The sequence below is a fragment of the Rattus norvegicus genome, chromosome 18 (genome assembly GCF_021556685.1).
Source record: "Rattus norvegicus strain SHRSP/BbbUtx chromosome 18, alternate assembly SHRSP_T2T, whole genome shotgun sequence".
NCBI lineage: Eukaryota > Metazoa > Chordata > Mammalia > Rodentia > Muridae > Rattus > Rattus norvegicus.
The window spans coordinates 37345472-37364299 of NC_141551.1; the positions used below are offsets into that span (position 1 = coordinate 37345472).

General features: G+C 35.4%; 1 protein-coding gene across 3 annotated transcripts in view; it reads left to right on the forward strand.

The window, feature by feature from the left end:
- The window catches only part of Ythdc2 (YTH N6-methyladenosine RNA binding protein C2), a 65266-nt gene that overhangs the window by 6729 nt on the left and 39709 nt on the right, over window positions 1-18828 (forward strand). Inside the window, exons 5-12 of one of the 3 annotated variants that reach the window (NM_001427202.1) lie at window positions 2481-2647; window positions 4231-4333; window positions 5322-5478; window positions 8802-8909; window positions 10157-10305; window positions 12205-12340; window positions 15537-15663; window positions 15859-15924. In NM_001427202.1, the coding sequence (NP_001414131.1) occupies window positions 2481-2647; window positions 4231-4333; window positions 5322-5478; window positions 8802-8909; window positions 10157-10305; window positions 12205-12340; window positions 15537-15663; window positions 15859-15924 (1013 nt within the window). Of the gene's footprint in view, window positions 1-2480; window positions 2648-4230; window positions 4334-5321; window positions 6203-8801; window positions 8910-10156; window positions 10306-12204; window positions 12341-15536; window positions 15664-15858; window positions 15925-18828 lie in introns of those variants that run through there. The other 2 variants (XM_087592839.1, XM_087592840.1) reach the window with 2 other exon arrangements.

Sequence of the window (18828 nt, forward strand, 5' to 3'; positions counted from 1 at the left end):
TTCCTATTATTTTATCTATTAGACATGAACTCTTCATCTAGCATTGTAACCCTGTAAACTATTGTAAGCCTGTTTTTCATTTATAAAATGGAACTGATACTTAGTTCATTTTAGAGTGAGATTTAGAGATAATCTTTATAGAATGCCTTATATAAAATACTAACTAGCTCTTACTGGTAGGATTTACTTTAATGCTAAGATGCCACTAAAATTTTTCGTGATGTTTCTGTTCTGTGTACCACAAACCTAGACAGAATTTAAAGAAGACTTTAGCCAGTTTCAGGAAGTAAAATATTTTTTCAGTATTGTCCTTATTCACGTTTATAAGTGACATGGAGAGAAACTGAAAGAATTTATTCATTTTTTTTAGAATTTTATACATGCTTATAATGCATTTTAATTAAATCTATCTTTCCTTCCCCTCTAATTCTCTCCCATCCCTTGCCAGGATTTCTTCCCAACTTGATGTACTTTTAAAAAACCTACTCAGTTCACTTAGTATGCCTCTCAGGGACTGCATCCCTGTAGAAAACTGACTTTTCTTTTACCACCAGCCATCAGTAGAACTTAATGAGCCTTTCTCATATCCATGCTGAGATTTTGACTGGCTTGATCTTGTGCAGATCTTATGCAAGTAGTCACAGCTTCTATGTACAGTACTGGGTACAGTAGCACAGACATGTTTAGAAAATAGTGTTTGGCTGCAGAAATCTACGCCTGTGGCTGTTAGAGTCTTTCTGTTCTGGTTACAGTGATTCTTGAGCTTTGGGGTAGAGTGTGATATTGCTGCCCTATATAGAGCTGAGCACTCTATACTCTTTTATTCTCTGCACATTGGCCAGTTGTAGGTCTCTCTGGGAATCACACTCTACTGGGTAAAGAAGCTTCTCTGACAGGGTTTAGAGATATACTGACCTACATGTATAAAAATAAGAACAGGGGAACTTTTTACTATATCCATTTAACAGAATAATACTTTTTAAAATCATTGTCCAGGGCCTATGATCTAGCCAGCGTTAGGATTTTGGCCCATTTAGCAATAGCAGGCATGAGTTCTGTCTTACAGAGCAGTAATTAGTGGTGTACTTCCATAAAATTGACACCACTGTTGTTGCAGTGGTTGTATCTTGCTAGGCCATTAGTTATTATAGCTCATAGGACTCAAGTCTGGGTAAGACTATTGATTATTTTTCTCCCCTAGTAACATGCATAGTATCTTAGCACTGGTCAGTAGGAGAATGCTTTCAGGTCAGCACCAGCTTGATTTTTCTATGTCCTGTGCCTCAAATATGTGGTATCTTCAGTAATAGGGTCTCACCAAGTTCTGGAGGGTAACCAACAATGGTGGCAATAATCTGTAATGTAATGGAACCCCACTGACCAACGACTCAAAAAGATATAACCCCACTGTTCTTTTTGAGAACACTTGGTGTCTGGGAGAAGCATTGTCCCTCATAATAGGCAACTCCATTTAAACTCCTTTTATATAATGGGTAAGTATTTTAGGAAGCTTGTACAGTAGTAGGTTTTCAAGTAGCATTTTTAGAGGTCTTTAGTGTTATTTCTTCTCATACTCTCTCCTCTACCTTGCTCCCTGCTTCCCCACATCCATTGAACCCTTCTTATTCCATTACACATTCCTTTCCAATGTGTTCTATGTCCTTCCCCTTGAACCCTCCTACCCTCATTGCCCTTAGTTTACTCCCTTCTGTTGGTATTACAATTCACACTGTAGTTATCATACATGTGTGAGAGAGAATTTACAGCACTTGTCTTTCTGGCTCTGAGTTATCTCAGTATGATTTTGTACCACATGCATGCAGTGCCCACAGAGAACAGATGAAGGTCTCAGATCCTCAGGGTCTGGAGTTACAGATGATTGTGAACTTCAATGTATGCTGGGAATTGAATGAACCCAGGTCCTCAGGAAGGATAGTGAGTGCTCTTAACTACTGAGCCATCTTTCTATTCCCAATAGGACTTCTTACTTTAAATATTTTTGACCCTCCTGAATTTTATCATAGAAAAGTATCTGACATTCTAGGATTATCAGGTATTTTTATTTTCTTGATGATTTTGACTATTAAAATCCCTGTGGGACTTTGTCATTTCATTGCTTTCATCCATATTTTGGGGGAAGTTAACCTACAATAATGACCATTAATATCCAAAATTACATTTCTCAGTATACTCTGATCCTTTTTGGTTTTCAATAGTATTTGAAGGTCTTTTTTTACCTTAAATATTTCTTGGTACATTTCATTTAAAACATTTATGTTTAGTTTTCAATGTGAACAAAAATCTTTTACAACTACACTTTCTCATTGATTCTTAGCAGTTGTATGAGACTTATTGACTTGAAGATTAATGTCTTGACATAGGATGGAAATTTGAAATTTGATTTTTATTTGATTTGGTTTGATATTTCTGGGTATATAAAATGAGTATCATTTTATGGTGTTTTAAAATTTTTGGTTTAGATTCCTCAGTTCCTGTTAGATGATTGCTTTAAAAATGGCATCCCCTGCCGAATATTTTGTACTCAACCGAGACGATTAGCAGCTATTGCTGTGGCTGAAAGAGTTGCTGCAGAGAGAAGGGAAAGGATTGGTCAAACAATTGGTTATCAGATCCGATTAGAAAGCAGGTAAAGACAGTCTTCTTATCTTTTATCATGTGTTAAGCTAGCTATGTGTATATATTTAACTAAAAATAGAGGATTAAATAATCATGTGAAATGGGAGGGGGAAAGTCCTACCCTTGGACAGAGAACACAGAATGAATGACTCTGGAGAGAGGCAGTGGCCAGGTCTGCAGAGGAGATAAGGAGTCTGAGAGGGAGAGGTGAGTCAGGCATGGAGTTCAGCTGGCCATTGCTGGGGATGGTTCCCAGCATAAGTCATTTCCCTCTCCCTTTCCTCCCTCCAGCCATCCCCTCCCATGTTCCACACTTTCTCAAATGATACCCTTTTTATTATTGTTACATACATGTGCACAAATAGCTCAAGATGACCTGCTAAGTCCAGTTTTGTTGTTCATGGGTTCAGAGCTGACCACTTAATTCTCCCTCTTTCTCTAGTGCATAAGGAAGACCTTTCTAGTAGCGTCAGATAAGGATATCTTCCTAAAAGCGGGAGGGGTTGTATGCTTAGGACTTTCCTGGGGAAGCTTAGAGTCCAGTACTCCTGGGAGAAGGCATGAATGAATCATAAGCAATTTCCCATCAACCCAATTTCCCCAAATTGTGTAAATACTAAAAGCCCTGTAAGTATGCAACACGTGGAAGATGGCATGATGGTGATGGCATGTTGCTGGATCTTTGTCAGGTGCCCATGCTGGCTTTATGGCTTTCACTGTTCCCATTAGATATGGCTGTGCCAGATTTAGTTATGTTTTATTTAATACATAAAAAAACTAAAGGTCACAGAAGACAAAAAGTTAACTGATAGTTTTGTTATCAGTAAATCTGTATTCAGATATTGAAACCATACCTAAACTTAATGAGGTTTTGAACAGCTGAGCTGTAGTATAAATCCTATTTCAGTGTTACGATCAAGTATATGCTGTTTCACCTTACTGAGACTTAGTTGGCTTTTTATTGAGGGTACTGTACCATCTAAAGTCTAGAATATTGATTTACTGAGTTGAGATAGGAACTCAACTTAGTAAGTTGAGTTAGTTATTCAGTTTTAGTGATAGTGTATAACTGAGTATCCCTTATTCACAGTGCTTGGGAACAAGTGCATCAGATTTTAGAATAGTTTGGATTTGGATATTATTGTAAAGTAAACTTTACTTCTTTAGCTTATGGAGTGTCTGAAATCTGAAGTGAGACATCTGAGAGTTTGGATTTCTAGACTGAGGATGTTTAAGTTGTAGACTTCTGACAATGTTAGCATTTCTTGGTTTGTAGCAATAAAGTTTTTTCACTTTTACTCTAATTTTTTTAACTGAATTAAAATTTTTAAAGTTTTTAAACTTCTTATATTCTTTAACAAAATATGTAATTAAAAGCTGTTATTGATGAAATTTGTGATTGTTAGACATTACATACATATAACTTTTCTAACAAGCCACATATACCAGTGTATTCATAATACTCAAAATAATAGTATACATATTATATTCATAATATTTGTTAAACTGTATATACAGCAAACGTTTAAAGTAGTTGTATTTTAATGATGTAAAAGATTTATAATTGTGCACTTCATTTTGATTTTTAAAAAGGGTTTCACCAAAGACACTTCTGACATTTTGCACTAATGGGGTATTGCTTCGTACATTGATGGCAGGTGATAGCACATTGTCAACTGTGACTCATGTTATTGTGGTAAGAATATTGCTGAATTTGCCATGTGTTGCTGAGACAGCTTAATATTTAATTACATAATGATATCTTTAGAGTAAAAGGAAAATGAATTATTGTTTTTAGTACATTGTGTTCAAGGTAATTTGGTATAATTACTAGAAATATATCTTATATAAAGGTGCTATTACCTTTCGGTTTTATTGCAGAAATAACCATATAGGATGGTTTTTGAAATATAGTGCTTATCTATGACAATGATGTACATAATTAGAATTTTCTAGAAAGTTTTAGCCTCTATAATTAGCTTTCTAATTAATCCTTTAATATCACAGATTTACAAATTGCAACTATATACTTTATAGTCATTTAATTTTGTGGTTAAGTTGCAAAATTAATTAGCTATTTGTTAGGTAAAAACTACTCTATTACTAAAATATTCTAAGCTTATTTTTCAAGTTTGATTCAGTAAAAAGTAGATTGAGTTGTAGTAGTCTTTAATAAGCCATGCTTTGGAAACCTTGCCTAACCAGAGCTCTCACTTGACCCTAGTACTAAAAGTTACATATACACGGATTTTTCTTTATTTAATTTTTGCCTTGGTTTGAGACAGGCTTTTGCTATATTCTTTAGGCTTCATTTTACCATCTTCTAGCTTCAGCCTCCTCAGCAGCTGAGATTACAAGGATGAGCTACCATGCCTAGCCAGACATATATTTAAATTGATTTTATGTTAAGACTGCATTTAATAGACTGAGATAATTTAGAGTTTTTAATAGTTTTCGTAGTTTTACAGTCTATGAAAAAGAGTAGTACTTTGTCATTTACAGTAAGTTGTTAATGTATGATGATTTCTGTATTATGCATAATGCAAACTGATCTGTGGTATTGATTGACCTTTCCTTATTTAATTTGAACAATATAAATCCAGCAATGTTTTCTGATGAAGATGAATTGTCCACAGTGTTTTTTACCTGACCCATGGTTTTGTTTCTCTTTCTGTTTGTTGCAGGATGAAGTGCATGAAAGGGATCGATTCAGTGATTTTTTACTTACAAAGTTAAGAGATTTGTTGCAAAAGCACCCAACTTTGAAATTAATTCTTTCTAGTGCTGCTTTGGATGTGAATCTCTTCATAAGATATTTTGGAAGTTGTCCAGTGATATATAGTATGACTGTTATTTTCTATAATTTCTTTGAAATAAAACTTTGTAGTGTGATTATGTTTTTTAATTCTTAATTTTTAACAGAAACTTGAAATACTCTGAAGAAGAGGATATGCATTTATGTTTCCCATGAGACAGCTTTACAGTAGTCTGCCTCTACTTTGACCTCTCTTTTGCATTTGTAGCTCTCTGATGCCGTATAGCAAATTCAGTGATCTAACATTAAAAAGAAATGAGCTTCTTTTTGTCCTGTGTTTCTCTTTAAACACCGCGCTGCACTTTATTGCTTGCTCCCTTGAAACAGTCTTCTATACCGTCTTGTTCATCCAGTTGCAAACCCCAGACTCAGGGCTGTCAAACTCCACTTATTCTCAGTGAGGTCTATTCTAAGCCACCATCATTAGGCTTCCTTTCCCTGTACACTTTACTGCTTGAGCTATACCTCTTATTTCCTTCACATTTTGTCTTGTCAGCATCTGGCCCAGCTACCTCTTTATGTTGTCTCTCATCCTGAGAATTGCAGTTTGAATTCAACCTTACTTACTGAATTCTCACTTGAATAATTTTGATTTCAGGTCCCCCAAGTTTTGTCACTTTTAATTGATTTTCTATTTTCTCTTTTTTCTTTAGCTATGACATTTATTTACGGAAGTGCAGAATCAGTTAAAATATCACCTTCTCAGATGCATGACTTAGCAAAGGAAAGGGAGCACAATGGAATTGCCCTGTAAGATGATTTCCTTTCTTCTCCTTACAGGGCTGCTTCAGCCCCCTGGGGTCGAGTAGGAGCATAGAATCTTCCAGTTAGATTTTCTATTAGTATTACCCACCACCTCTAAGTGGGGTGGGAGGAGGCCCTTTCCACTCCTCACCTGTCCTGCTAGAGAAGTCATATGTCCCAGTAATAAAACTGGAATTGAGTTCTTTGGGTAGAAAAACTGTAGCCCCTTTTCTCCTGGGCTGGCCAGTTTATCTTCTGCATGTGGCTCTGCTTCCCTTCCATCTGCTAGAGACCTGTGCATCCTTTCTCCTTGTTTTTGGTTTTGTTTCACTACATTTCAACCATACTAGGACTTCCCTTGTATGTTTTCAAAGCCCATACTTAATTTTCTTATCTTGGTCTTCTTCAGGTCAAAGGAAGGTATCTTCTAGTCTACCATTGTATCCAGAGGTCTCCTCATCATTACTTTATGAATAGATTCACTGTACAAATTATCTGAAGGACTAAAGGATGACTGATTTACATTTTTGAATTGTTAAGACCTGTTCACTTAACATTTTTATTGAAAAATAATTTTATTCATTTTTGTATCTGTGTGTGTGTACGTGTGTGTGTGCACGTGTGTGCACACGTGCATACATGCACGCACACACAGATGCTGTAGTACTTGAGAGCAGTTCATAGGGCAGCTTATGGGAATTGATTCTCTCCTATCTAACGTGGAACACCATTTAGGAATTTTTAGCAATATTATTTTGGCAGTAATTTAATTACTAAGCCCAATATTTAGTTTTTAGGCAAAAGTTTTATATATATATTCTATGACATCTCATGGTTTTTGTGTGTGTGTGAATTCTCAGATCTCTGATTGGGATCATTGCTTCTTGAGTCTTCTACATTATTGTGTTTTCTCCCTGGGCTTCTTTTCATTTGCATGTACTGATATATATACACACATACATACATACATATCTATATATATGTATATATATATATGCCTTTGTTCCCTTAATCTCTTTCCTGTCTGTTTCTATTCATTCTTATTTTCTTTCTGTTTTTTTTTTTTTACAACTCTACTAGCTATGACAGATGCACATTTAATTGCCCCCTCCCCCACCCCAATGCTCGTGGCTTCTATTTTCTGTTGTGTACTAATGATTATTCTCCAGAGTTTTGGATGTAAAATTTATAGACATCACTTCTAATATGTCCAAAGCTGGATATTTAGTGTATAAATTTTGGTTTCTTTTTGTCTTGCATATTTTGGGTGATACCTAAAGTTATTTAAATCTCAAAGTTGTACATTTGTGTGGTAGTAGCATTTCCTTGGATGATTGAGCACATACAGTTGATACCTGTGCTAACTGAAAGTCAGATTTGACTTCTCACCTTTGATAGTGTGAAAGGAAATGTCAGCTTTCACGGGTCAACTTATTTCTCTTTAGCTTTCCTTGATTTTCAAAGAAATACTCTTGTTGGGCAAGCCAACTTAAAAAAATTATTTTCATAACAGATGTAATTATGATTTCTCTTCATTTTCCTGTTTCAATAATCTATCTAGGTTTTTAGATATCTTAAATCTTCATTATCATTATTATTTAACCTGACTTCATGTATTACCTGACCTACTATACATGTTGTTGCCTGGTATGGTTTTATTCTGGTTTTTTAAAATTAATTTTTCAAATTATTGCCATTATGATTCTTTGTGAAGTAAAATTTTGTTGATGTTGAACACCAAGTCTTCAATGACCTTTATTTCAGGACACAGCTCCTTAATATGACTTCATTCATTTCTCTGTCTTCAACTTCTCTCTTATTTTTCTGCTTGCCTTTTAGTTTCTTGAAAACAGCCTCATTTTGGTTCCACTCTAGTGACTTTGTGTATGTTTTATTTTCTTCATATACTACTTACTTTCTGTGAAGCCAGTTGTTTTGCCTCCTCCTTCATGAATCAGTAAAAATATTTTCTTGTTGTGGTCACTCTTTGGTAAACTGTCACAACATCCTGTACTTCTTTCTTATAGGACTTTTTCATTAGATTTTGCACAGCATTCTTTTTCCATTCTCTTTTCATGTTGCTAGTCCTCCCTGCCTCACAGAAGTAGGAAGTACTGCTATTTGTACTTAGCACAGTATTCCTGTTTTTTTTTTTTTTGTTTGTTTGTTTTTTCCTTTTTCCATGTGGAGAGGTTTAATAAGAAAGGAAGAGTAGAGGAGTGGAAAGGCAGCTGGCCATGGGCACATGGGGGGTGGGGGGATGGGAAAGGGGGCAAGAGCAGTGAAGAACAAAGAGCAAGAGGTGGTAAGAGGGGAGTAAGAGAGCGTATTCCTGGCCCTTCATGTGATGGCAGGCTCATGGCAAGTAGGTAGTAAGCAGTAGGGGAAAGCATGTGAGCACTTGTCTAGACTAGGAAGCCAGTTGTCCATTCTAGATTGCTGTCTATAGAGAGAAAAGTTACAGTTAACAGGAAGCATCAGGAGAGCCACTAGAGATTTGGAACAACTTTTGCATAGTACAAGATGCTTCATTAAATGTAGGAATTCTGTTTTGTGAATTATCTATAGGATGCAAATTAGATATTTAAAAATTCTTATTCTTTAGTACAGGGAAGACCATTTGAAGTAAAAGAAATGTTTCTGGAAGATATTTTAAGAACTACCGGATATACAAACAAAGAAATGTTAAAGTACAAAAAGGAAAAGCAACGAGGTAGGGTTTTTTTTTTCTTAAGAATTTGCTATTGATAATTATTAAATTATTTCTGTGTAAGATTATAAGTTCACCTTTACTATCTTAAGCTTACAAAAGAACTAGTACACTTGAACATATATTCTCTTGCATATAATTAGGTAAAATTATGTGATAATTTTTGTCCCAAATACACTTTTTAAAGAAAGATTTGTTTATTGTTATTAAATGTGTGAGTGTTTTGCTCACATGTATGCCTATGCACCATAAGCATGTTGTGCCAAGAGAGATCACAGAATTGGGATGCTGGGATGCATGCTGGGATTGAGGTTAAGTGAGTCTGAATCTTGAATCATAGTGATTTAAGAAAGCAGTGAAATGTATGCTGTCTCTACACAGCTTACCTCAGTGGGTAGAATTAAGAAATGGATGGGAAGGGTCAAAGGATTCTCTAAATGATGACGGCAGGCTTGGTTTTCTTTCCAAGTTTTACAATTTATTTTCCGAGACATAATCTCACTTTATAGCTCACATAGGCCTGAAACTTGGTTAATCTTTTCCCTCTGCCTACTAAATGCTAGAATTGCAGCATGTTTTCTATTCCCAGAAAGATTTACAAATCAGTATTATTATAGGGTTGTGTTTTTATTTCCATTTTATCAATACTTGCCTTAAGAAGTTCTTACAGTGGCACTCTGTGTTTCAGTGTATGAATTATCTGAAGTTTATATTCCTTTTATAGTATACTTTTTGTAGTCTTATTTCTTTTTTTACTATGTATGATCATAGGCACAAAATTCTTGATCTTCCACTTGAATATGTAATTAACAATTCCCTGTATCACTGCAAAAGTTCATTGTGTCTGATATGTAAATTATGAAACTTGTAGATGTTAAAATGTTTGGAACTTCTGATTTTTATATGTCAAACAGTTGACATGATGATATAAGTTTAATAAATAATTTAATACAAAGTGCTGTATTAGTCAATAATTTATATAGTAGATACAGCACAGGTAAAGATGTTGTTTCTGAATTTCTGGGTTAGAAGCCAAATCTTTACTGATAGAAGAATGAATGTTTTTATGTAGCTTTATTATATTACAACAACTTTATCAAAGACTCACTGTAATTTTTAAAAGCGACTCCAACGTAAAGCCCACTTTTAAGTGATACAACATTCACTTAGGTTTATTTGTTTAAGCAAAAGGAATACGTTATCAAAAGGAAAGGGCCAAATACTTATTTATTTTTTCTTTTCTAATTTAGAGGAAAAGCAACAGACCACCCTCACAGAATGGTACTCAGCTCAAGAGAATACTTTCAAGCCTGAATCTCAGAGACAGAGAGCTGTTGCTAGTGTGTCTGAGGAGTATGACTTATTGGATGATGGAGGTGATGCTGTCTTCAGTCAGCTGGTAAGATGTTACTGGTTCATAATGATATTTTGAGTAAAAATTTTGTAGGTTAAACAACTTTAATGAAGTAATAGTACTTTTTATTTTGTTACTAGAGGATAAATTTCTTTGTTTTAGACTATAACATATTTTCAGAATAACCTAATTCTTCATTTTTTAGAGGGTTGGAGAGTAAATCTAGGGCCATGTAAGCACTACTAAGCTATACTTATGATCCCTAACTTAGTCTTTAGAAACATATTTTAGCTATTTTAAAAAAAGATTTATTTCTTTTTACTTCATATGTAAGAATGTTTTGCCTGCATGCATTTGTGTGCACATTGGTGTAGATACCTTCAGAGGCAGGGAATGGGATCCTCTGGAACTGGAGTTATGGGTGATTATGCTCCACCATGTAAGTGCTGCTGGGAACCGGACTTGGGTCCTCTGTAAAAGCTGCAAGTGCTCCTAACTGCTGAACTGTCTCTTCAGTCCCAAATTTAGTGCTTTTTTTTTTTTTTTATGAGAAGATAGACAGTGCTTAACATTCTATACTAGTATTTTAATTCTGATATATCCAGAAGAATTATACTTGAGTTTTAAAAGAGGCTTCTGAAGGATGTTTTAAAATTGTTTACTGTAGGGAAGATCCATTTGAGTTAGCAATCATCATTTTGACATTTTGACTATGAGCCTAGTCTTTAATGGCTGAGCAGTCTCTCCAGGCCACGAATTTGACTGTGTAAACTTGTGTTTTTAAGAACCACATTGGACACTATACATAGGAGAAATCTCTAAAGCTTGGTGGAATCTGTTTCCCTGCCAGCAGTGCTGCTTTGAGGGGTAGGGGTAGGGGTAGGGGTAGGGGTAGGGGTAGGGGTAGGGGTAGGGGTAGGGGTAGGGGTAGGGGTAGGGGTAGGGGTAAGAAAAGAAATTCTTTTGGGCTTTTGAGACAGCCCAAGTTGTCTGGAACGTGCGATGTAGCATGGGGTAGCCAATACAAGGAAACTTTTATTCTTCTGCCTCAACTTCTTCAGTTGCTGGGATTATAAATGTGCTTGATACAAAGCAAAACCGGTTTAGTGTTAAGAAGTTCTAGGGTAATGTTTTCTCTGAAGTAGCTGGAAAAGAAACCTGTGCTACTTACCACTAAACAATTAATTAGTTCTTGTGGCTGGATCATGGTTCTTTGTCGACAAGCTCATTTTCAGATAAAAGATGATTGTAATTCAGTATTATGAAAGATAATGTTTGAAAGATGAAATTAGTGATAGCATATGTATGCTATATGTTATCTAGTTCCTCTGATGATTGTAGGCATTTTATTTTCTTTGCAGCAAATATATTTTTTTTAATTTTTTATTGATTCTTTGTTTTACATCATGTTGTACCCCAGTCCCAGGGGTTCCCTCATATCTGTCTTTCACCCTTGCAATCTCTCCTGCAAAAAACAAAACAAACCAATACATACATGCATACACACACACACACACACACACACACACACACACACACACGCACGCCAACAACAAGAAAAAATAAAGCACAGGAAACATCTCAATGTGTAAGCTATCTCACATAATGTCCCACAGTTTATCCCTCTGTCTACACATCTTGGTTGGTCTGGTTTGAGATCTCTGGGTTCTGTGACACTATCAATGTTGCATCTCCTCGGGACTCTTCTCAGTTTTTCTGTTGTTGCCCTGTGTCATGGCGATCCTGCAGTCTCACTGTTCTTAGAGGACACAGATTTTGGGTGGACCTGGCTTGGGTGGTAGCTGAGCCTGGCAGCAGTCGGCTCCCCTTATCCACATCACCAGAGCAAGCTCTCCAGCACTGTTTATGGGAAGGGCACCTCAGCAGCAAACAGATATTAAGCAATTAAATAATTTATAATCTTTGCTTTTTTGTTTTTAAAAGACAGAAAAAGATGTGAATTGCCTTGAACCATGGTTAATCAAGGAAATGGATGCCTGCCTTTCTGACATATGGCTACATAAAGATGTCGATGCTTTTGCTCAGGTCTTTCATCTTATTTTAACTGAAAATGTTAGTGGTAAGTTTATTTTCCCTTGCCATTATTTGTGGTACAAATACAATCTTTAAAAAGTATGTATGGCGCATTTTATTTACTGTCATTGATTTTATTTTGGAAGGCTTTATATTGTTTAAAATTTTGTTAGTATCTTCAGAGAGATTTCCTAAACTCCCCCAGATACAACAGTTATTTACCAAAATGCTTTTATAAATTTGTGTTGTATGTATCTATATTAATCTGGTCATTGACCCTGTGCTGCAGAAAAAAGTATCTCAACGAGGTTTGTGATTGAAAAAGAAATGGATGAAAAATGGGTAATAACTTTGGGATTCCTGGAGTCATTTAGTAAATGATGAATTTTTTTTTCATTTAAGTGTATGGACTCAGGTTCTGATCTACATCCACTAACAAATTATGTCATGGGATATGTCTTCATTAATGAGTTATCCTTGTTTTACTAGTTGATTTTAATGGATATTGGCAACCAGATATGAACAGATATAATTCTGTAGGTTTCTAGGTAGTGTTAAAATTATTAACGATTCTGTTTTTTTAAACACTTTCTTTAGCTTCTGATGTTTCCACTTGGCTTTTAAAATTTTTTTTTTTCCTGGTTTTGTGTTTTTTATTGGGGTTTATCATGGGCGGGAACTGCCACCATAACGTATGCCCCTCCCAACAAGCAAGTACGTTCTAATCTTCCTGCGCCTTCTGGGACTTTTTCTTTTTCTTTGTGCTGCACTTTGTACAGCTAGCAGCAGCCTCAGGCTCCTCAGGAAATTTCCTTTTTTTTCTTAGGAGAAAAAAAATTTTTTAATCTATTAATTTTAGATTTTTCTGGCAGAAAGTACCCCCAACCCCCATCTTCAAGTACACGGACCTTCATTTTATTATTTCTGTTTACATTTATTTTTTAGATGTTAATCATTAATGGCTGTCTATCAATGGCTATGATGGTTAGCTTTGTTAGTTTGACCTAATCTTAAATCACCTTGGAAAGAGATTCTCAATGAGTGATTATCTGCATTGGGTTGGTCTGTGGGAGGATTGCCGGAATTGGTGTAACAAGACCCAGGCCCACTGTGGGCAGCACCATTGGCCTAGTAGTTTTCAATTGCGTCTGATAATACTGTGAAGAAAAAAAACCCTCAAAGTCCTTTACATAATTGGGACTATTGGGGCTTTAAATTTGAAATGTTTACTGTAGGCACATGCGTTTGAATATTTGGTCCTTGCCTGTGGCACTGCTGGGGAAGTTGTGGAATCTTTTGGAAATAGAACCTTGTTAGAGGAAGTTAACACTGGGTGAGCCTTCAGTCTTTTATGGCCCATCCCTGCTTCCTGTCCTGCTGTGTTCTTACTGCCAAATGTGTGTATTTGGGTGCACACATGCTATGGCCAATTTTTGAAGGTGAAAAACAAGTAGGATTTGTTTGTCTTTCCTCTCTGTGGGTTCTGGGATATGCCTAGTTTTCAGGTCAAGCCTGGTGGGCAATCGCCTTTCCTTGCTAAGCCATTTCACTGACCCTGCCTTCTAGGCCTTTGGTTAGTTATTGCCTCTCATAGAGGCTTCTTTGGTTAATAAAACCGTATCCTTTGCTTACTATTTTGTTACTCTACTTTGTTAATTTTTAATGGTTTTAATCATTTGTAATTTATTATTATTGTTCACTACCCATCTTACACTAGAATGCAAACTCTGTGAAGGCAGAATTTGGTCAGTTTTACTCACCTCTTGGTCCCAAGGATCATAATAAGTGCTTACATGCTTGTTCAATAATGCTACTTTTAAGCATTTTTATCAGATGGTAATGTCTGATATGGAAAGTGACAGGAAGCTCCTTGCCTCTCTCCTTTCCTTTCTTCTTTTTTCTTGTGGGTTTGTTTGTTTGCTTATTGGAGAGGATTTGGCTGTGTAAATCAGCCCAACCTTATACTCACGATCTTCCTGCCTCAGCTGCCTAAGTGCTGTAGTTAAATGTGGATACCACCACCATACCTTGCAACATTCTTATATGAGGGTGATTTTTAACTTTGTATTGTTTTAATTGTCCATTAATATGCTAATATATACCATCTGTCTCTTTCTGCTTCTGATGTGCCAAGAGATTTAGTGTGTGTTTATATCTGAAAGACTTTCTATTTCTAAACTGTGAAGTTAGTTTTCCCTTTTAAGGTTTTCTCAACCAACCATACTTACTTTATTTTGATACCTATCTAGTCCCTAATTTCCCTGGTTTGCATCACTTTTGAATGTAAATTAACTTATAAACCTTCTCAAGAAATATAGCTGGGACTGGGGAGATTGCACAGTGGGAATAAAGGCTTACTGTAAAGCCCAAGGATATGATTTTTGATTCTCAGATTCTATGTAGGGGAAAGAGAGAACAGACTCCTCTCAGGTTATTCTCTGCCCTCACAGATGCCATGTCATGTGTTCCTCAAATTAGTAAATAAATGTAAAAAAATTTAAACACATACTCTCTGGTTCTGAGCTTATTTTCTTAGTGAACACCTTAGGATATACTAGGTCTGTTGACCTAAAAGCTTCTATTCTTTTTAAAATTACGATCTGTCTGTCTGTCTGTCTGTCTGTCTGTCTATCTATCTATCTATTGAGACAGGGGTTTGCTGTATAGCTCTGGTTGTCCTGGAACTCACTCTGTAGACCAGACTGTCCTCTAACTCAGTGTTTTCCTGCCCCTGCTTCCTTAGTTGGGGGATTAAATGTGAGCAATGACACCACTGCTGGCAGTTAAAATTACTATATTTATATGTTTATTAATTCAACCTATTGTTGGTTTATCGCTTTGTCTACTACATTGCTTTAAAATATTAATAAAGCAGTTAATTAATTTATTAATTAATTTTTTAAATTCTATATCCTGTTATCTAGTAAACATGGCAATATGTAGATAAAAAGCATTGAAGGGTTCTGCAAGCCAATAGCTTTCTTTTTTTCTTAATTATATAATTAAGAAACTTTAAATAATGTCTTCATATTCTTCCAAAGATAGACTTTATTCTACCCTGTTTATGCCAGAACATCTCGGATTTCTTTGTGAATGGGAGAGTTGAAAGTTATATAATGTCGCTGTCATTTAAAATGAAGGAACCAGTCATAGATTAATTGTGATAGTCAGTTCTACTACTTAACTAAAACAATGGAAGTCTTTGATATTTGAACATTTAACATATCTTTTTCTTCTTTTAGTTGATTATAGGCATAGTGAGACCAGTGCAACAGCTCTGATGGTTGCGGCAGGACGGGGTTTTACGAGCCAAGTAGAGCAATTAATTAGTATGGGAGCCAATGTACACAGTAAAGCATCAAATGGCTGGTAATTTTAGATTGTATCCATTCTTTGTATATCATGATGTAGTTTCACATACCTTTGAAATTTTCTTATGATTGTCCTTATTTTATAATCTCTTATATAGTAACTGATTGCACAACTGACTAAATAATTTTGAGTGACTAGTTACGTAATTTGAAAACAAATTATTTCTCAGTCTGATATCTTTGAAATTTGCAGGATGGCTTTAGATTGGGCTAAGCACTTTGGACAGACTGAAATTGTGGATCTTCTAGAATCTTACAGGTAAAACCTTACATTATTTAAAATTAATTCTACCTTATAAAAAAATCTAAGCCAAGTAAATCAGAGTCTATAAAAGGCAAGGCACTTATACTTTTTTACCTGGAGATTTACTTTTGTAATGGTAAAATAATTTTCTTCAGATTGTTAATAAGATATATTCTATTAAATTTACCTTATTTAAAAATTTCTTTGGAAATTTGGAAAGGATATTTCCACTTAAACATTGTATATGGAGAATGGGCAGGTAGGTCAGTCAGTAATGTGCTCACTGAGCAAGCAGGAGGACCTAACTTTGGTCTCCAGAGCCCACATAAAAGCCCATGTGATGGTACATTTTTGTAGTCTCAGTACTAGAGAGATGGAGACAGGAAGATGAATGGAACTCCCTGACTACCCAACCTACTGTTTACTGGGCAAGCTCCATGCCCCAGGAAGAGACCCCGATTCAAAAAAATGGGGATGATATCTAAGAAATGAAAAATGAGGTTGACCCCTGGCTTCCATACATAATGCTCACATGCACATGAACACCTATACACAGGTGATCGTGCATAAATCCATAAACACATATATACACACATCCAAGACATGGTAGATTCAAATGTATGTTTGTCTCTGTATTTCACCTACACTTCACTAGAATGGTGATTTTTTTTTTTTTAAAGTATGAACATTTTGGGGCTCATGTAGATAACTCAGTGGTTAAGAGTGCTTCCTACAGATTTCAGCACTCATATAAGGGGACTCAAGACTTTTTATAATTCTAGCTCCAAGGTGTTTGATGCTCTCACTGGCCTCCAAGCACACACCATACATATACACATAAATAAAAATAGATCTTGAAAAAAATGGAAGTTTGAAACCAACAAGCAGAGAGGACATGAAGTAGCTGATGGATTTTCTTAATATGTTTTGATATAGTAGGTATTTCATGCTGATTAGAAATAACTAACTTAGCAAAGCTAAGGCAACTCACAGTACCAGTGAGAAACAAGCTCATTTTAGTGTCAGAACTCTGTATATACTTGTTCCATGACCTTTTAAGGACAAAGGGCTAAAATATGTTCTCTTTGATATGTTTATAGCATGCCAGACCATCTCCTGTACCCACATGATGTTTCTTCCTCTTTGGCAGGAATGGGAGGTTCATTAGCAATCAAGCTATAGAGACTTTAGGCTTAAACTTTGACCATCAGGTTACTGGGTACACTGGGAAGTGGGGATAAGTTATCAAACCGAAAATGGGTTTAATAAAAGGTACAGACCATACATTGAAATATAGTAGCAGATATATGGCAGTAAATAAAAAGAAATGGCTAAAAATATTGAAAAGGGACCTGGATCATGTGACTGTGGGTTTTAATTAAATTTTCATGAACTTATTTTTCTTATTAATACTGCATATATTATTTTGACTAACAAACAAAACAAGAAAAACCACCAGTGCAATATGGGTGTATTTCCCTCAGGGAGTGTGTGTGTCTGTATGTGTGTGTGTGTCTGTCTGTCTGAAGATTGGACCCAGGACATGAACATGCTATATGAACATTCTTTCATAGATCTATGTCTCTGGTCCCAAATTATCTTTCATTAGAAATTTTAGATAATTTTAGTCAGCTATTTAGATAAATTTCACAGATTTTTTAGATACTAAAGTAGATTTTAATGTATTTTGTAATACATTGATGGCTTGTATTTTATTTTATCCTATTTAAAAACTCATATAGCTATATTTCCTACATTAAAAATTCTCAAAAGGGGTTGGGGATTTAGCTCAGTGGTAGAGCGCTTGCCTAGGAAGCGCAAGGCCCTGGGTTCGGTCCCCAGCTCCGAAAAAAAGAACAAAAAAAAAAAAAATTCTCAAAAAACTTAAATAATGGAGTTTGAGGTTAAAATGTAGCAAAGGCACTTTATTCAAGACCATAAAAAAACTTCATTTTATAAAATTTATTGAAATATTGCCTGTGCCTTAATTCACAGTTAGTGACTATTTTTTAAGTGTTCAGAGTCACCACAGTCAATAGTAGAGCATTTTAATTACACACAAAACTTTCCCACCTAACTTTCCTAGTTCTTAGGCTAGCCACTAGTTTATTTCCTCTTTCTGTAACTTAGTCTGTTCTGTGCAGTGTGTGTAAATAGAGCAATATGATATGTAGTCTTGTAGCTTTTCTCTTTAATTTCACAAATTTCAAAGTTTATGTGTTTTATTTCCAACCAATAGACCCTTCTGTTGATATGCCATGGTTTGTCAGTTTATGAATATTTGGGTTATTTTCATTCTTGACTACTATAAATAGGAACACAAATATTTAAATTGACAGTTAATATAGATATCTAACCCTGTCTATCCATTCATCTATCCATCCACCCATCCATCCACCCATCTATTTATCCATCCATCCATCCATCCATCCATCCATCCATTTATTCATCTATTTCCATTTCTCTTCCATCTGTACCCAGGGATGAAATTGCTAGGCGATGTGGTAAACACTGTGTTTATCATTTGGAGAACTGCCAGTATTCCAAAATTTCTGTATCAGTCTACATTTTTTCTAGGAGTGTTTTAGTATTTCTGTACCATCCATATAACTTAACTGCCTTTTTGATGTTAGCCTTTTAGTTGTGGAATGGCACTTTTATAGTTTGGGATTATATTTCCTTAGTGACAATTCATGTTAAGCATCTTGATATATTTATAGGCCATTTTTGTATTTTTTAATAAAGTACCTTCAGTTTATAATTTTTCTAAAAGTACTTCTTAAGTTTAATTGAATAATATGCTTACAATCAACACACAAATTGACTATAGATAATACATGAAGTGGCAACATCCCTAGTGTATATTGGGAATTCATTGGGAATAATGAGAAACCTTGGTCTTAAGTCTTACTTTTTTCA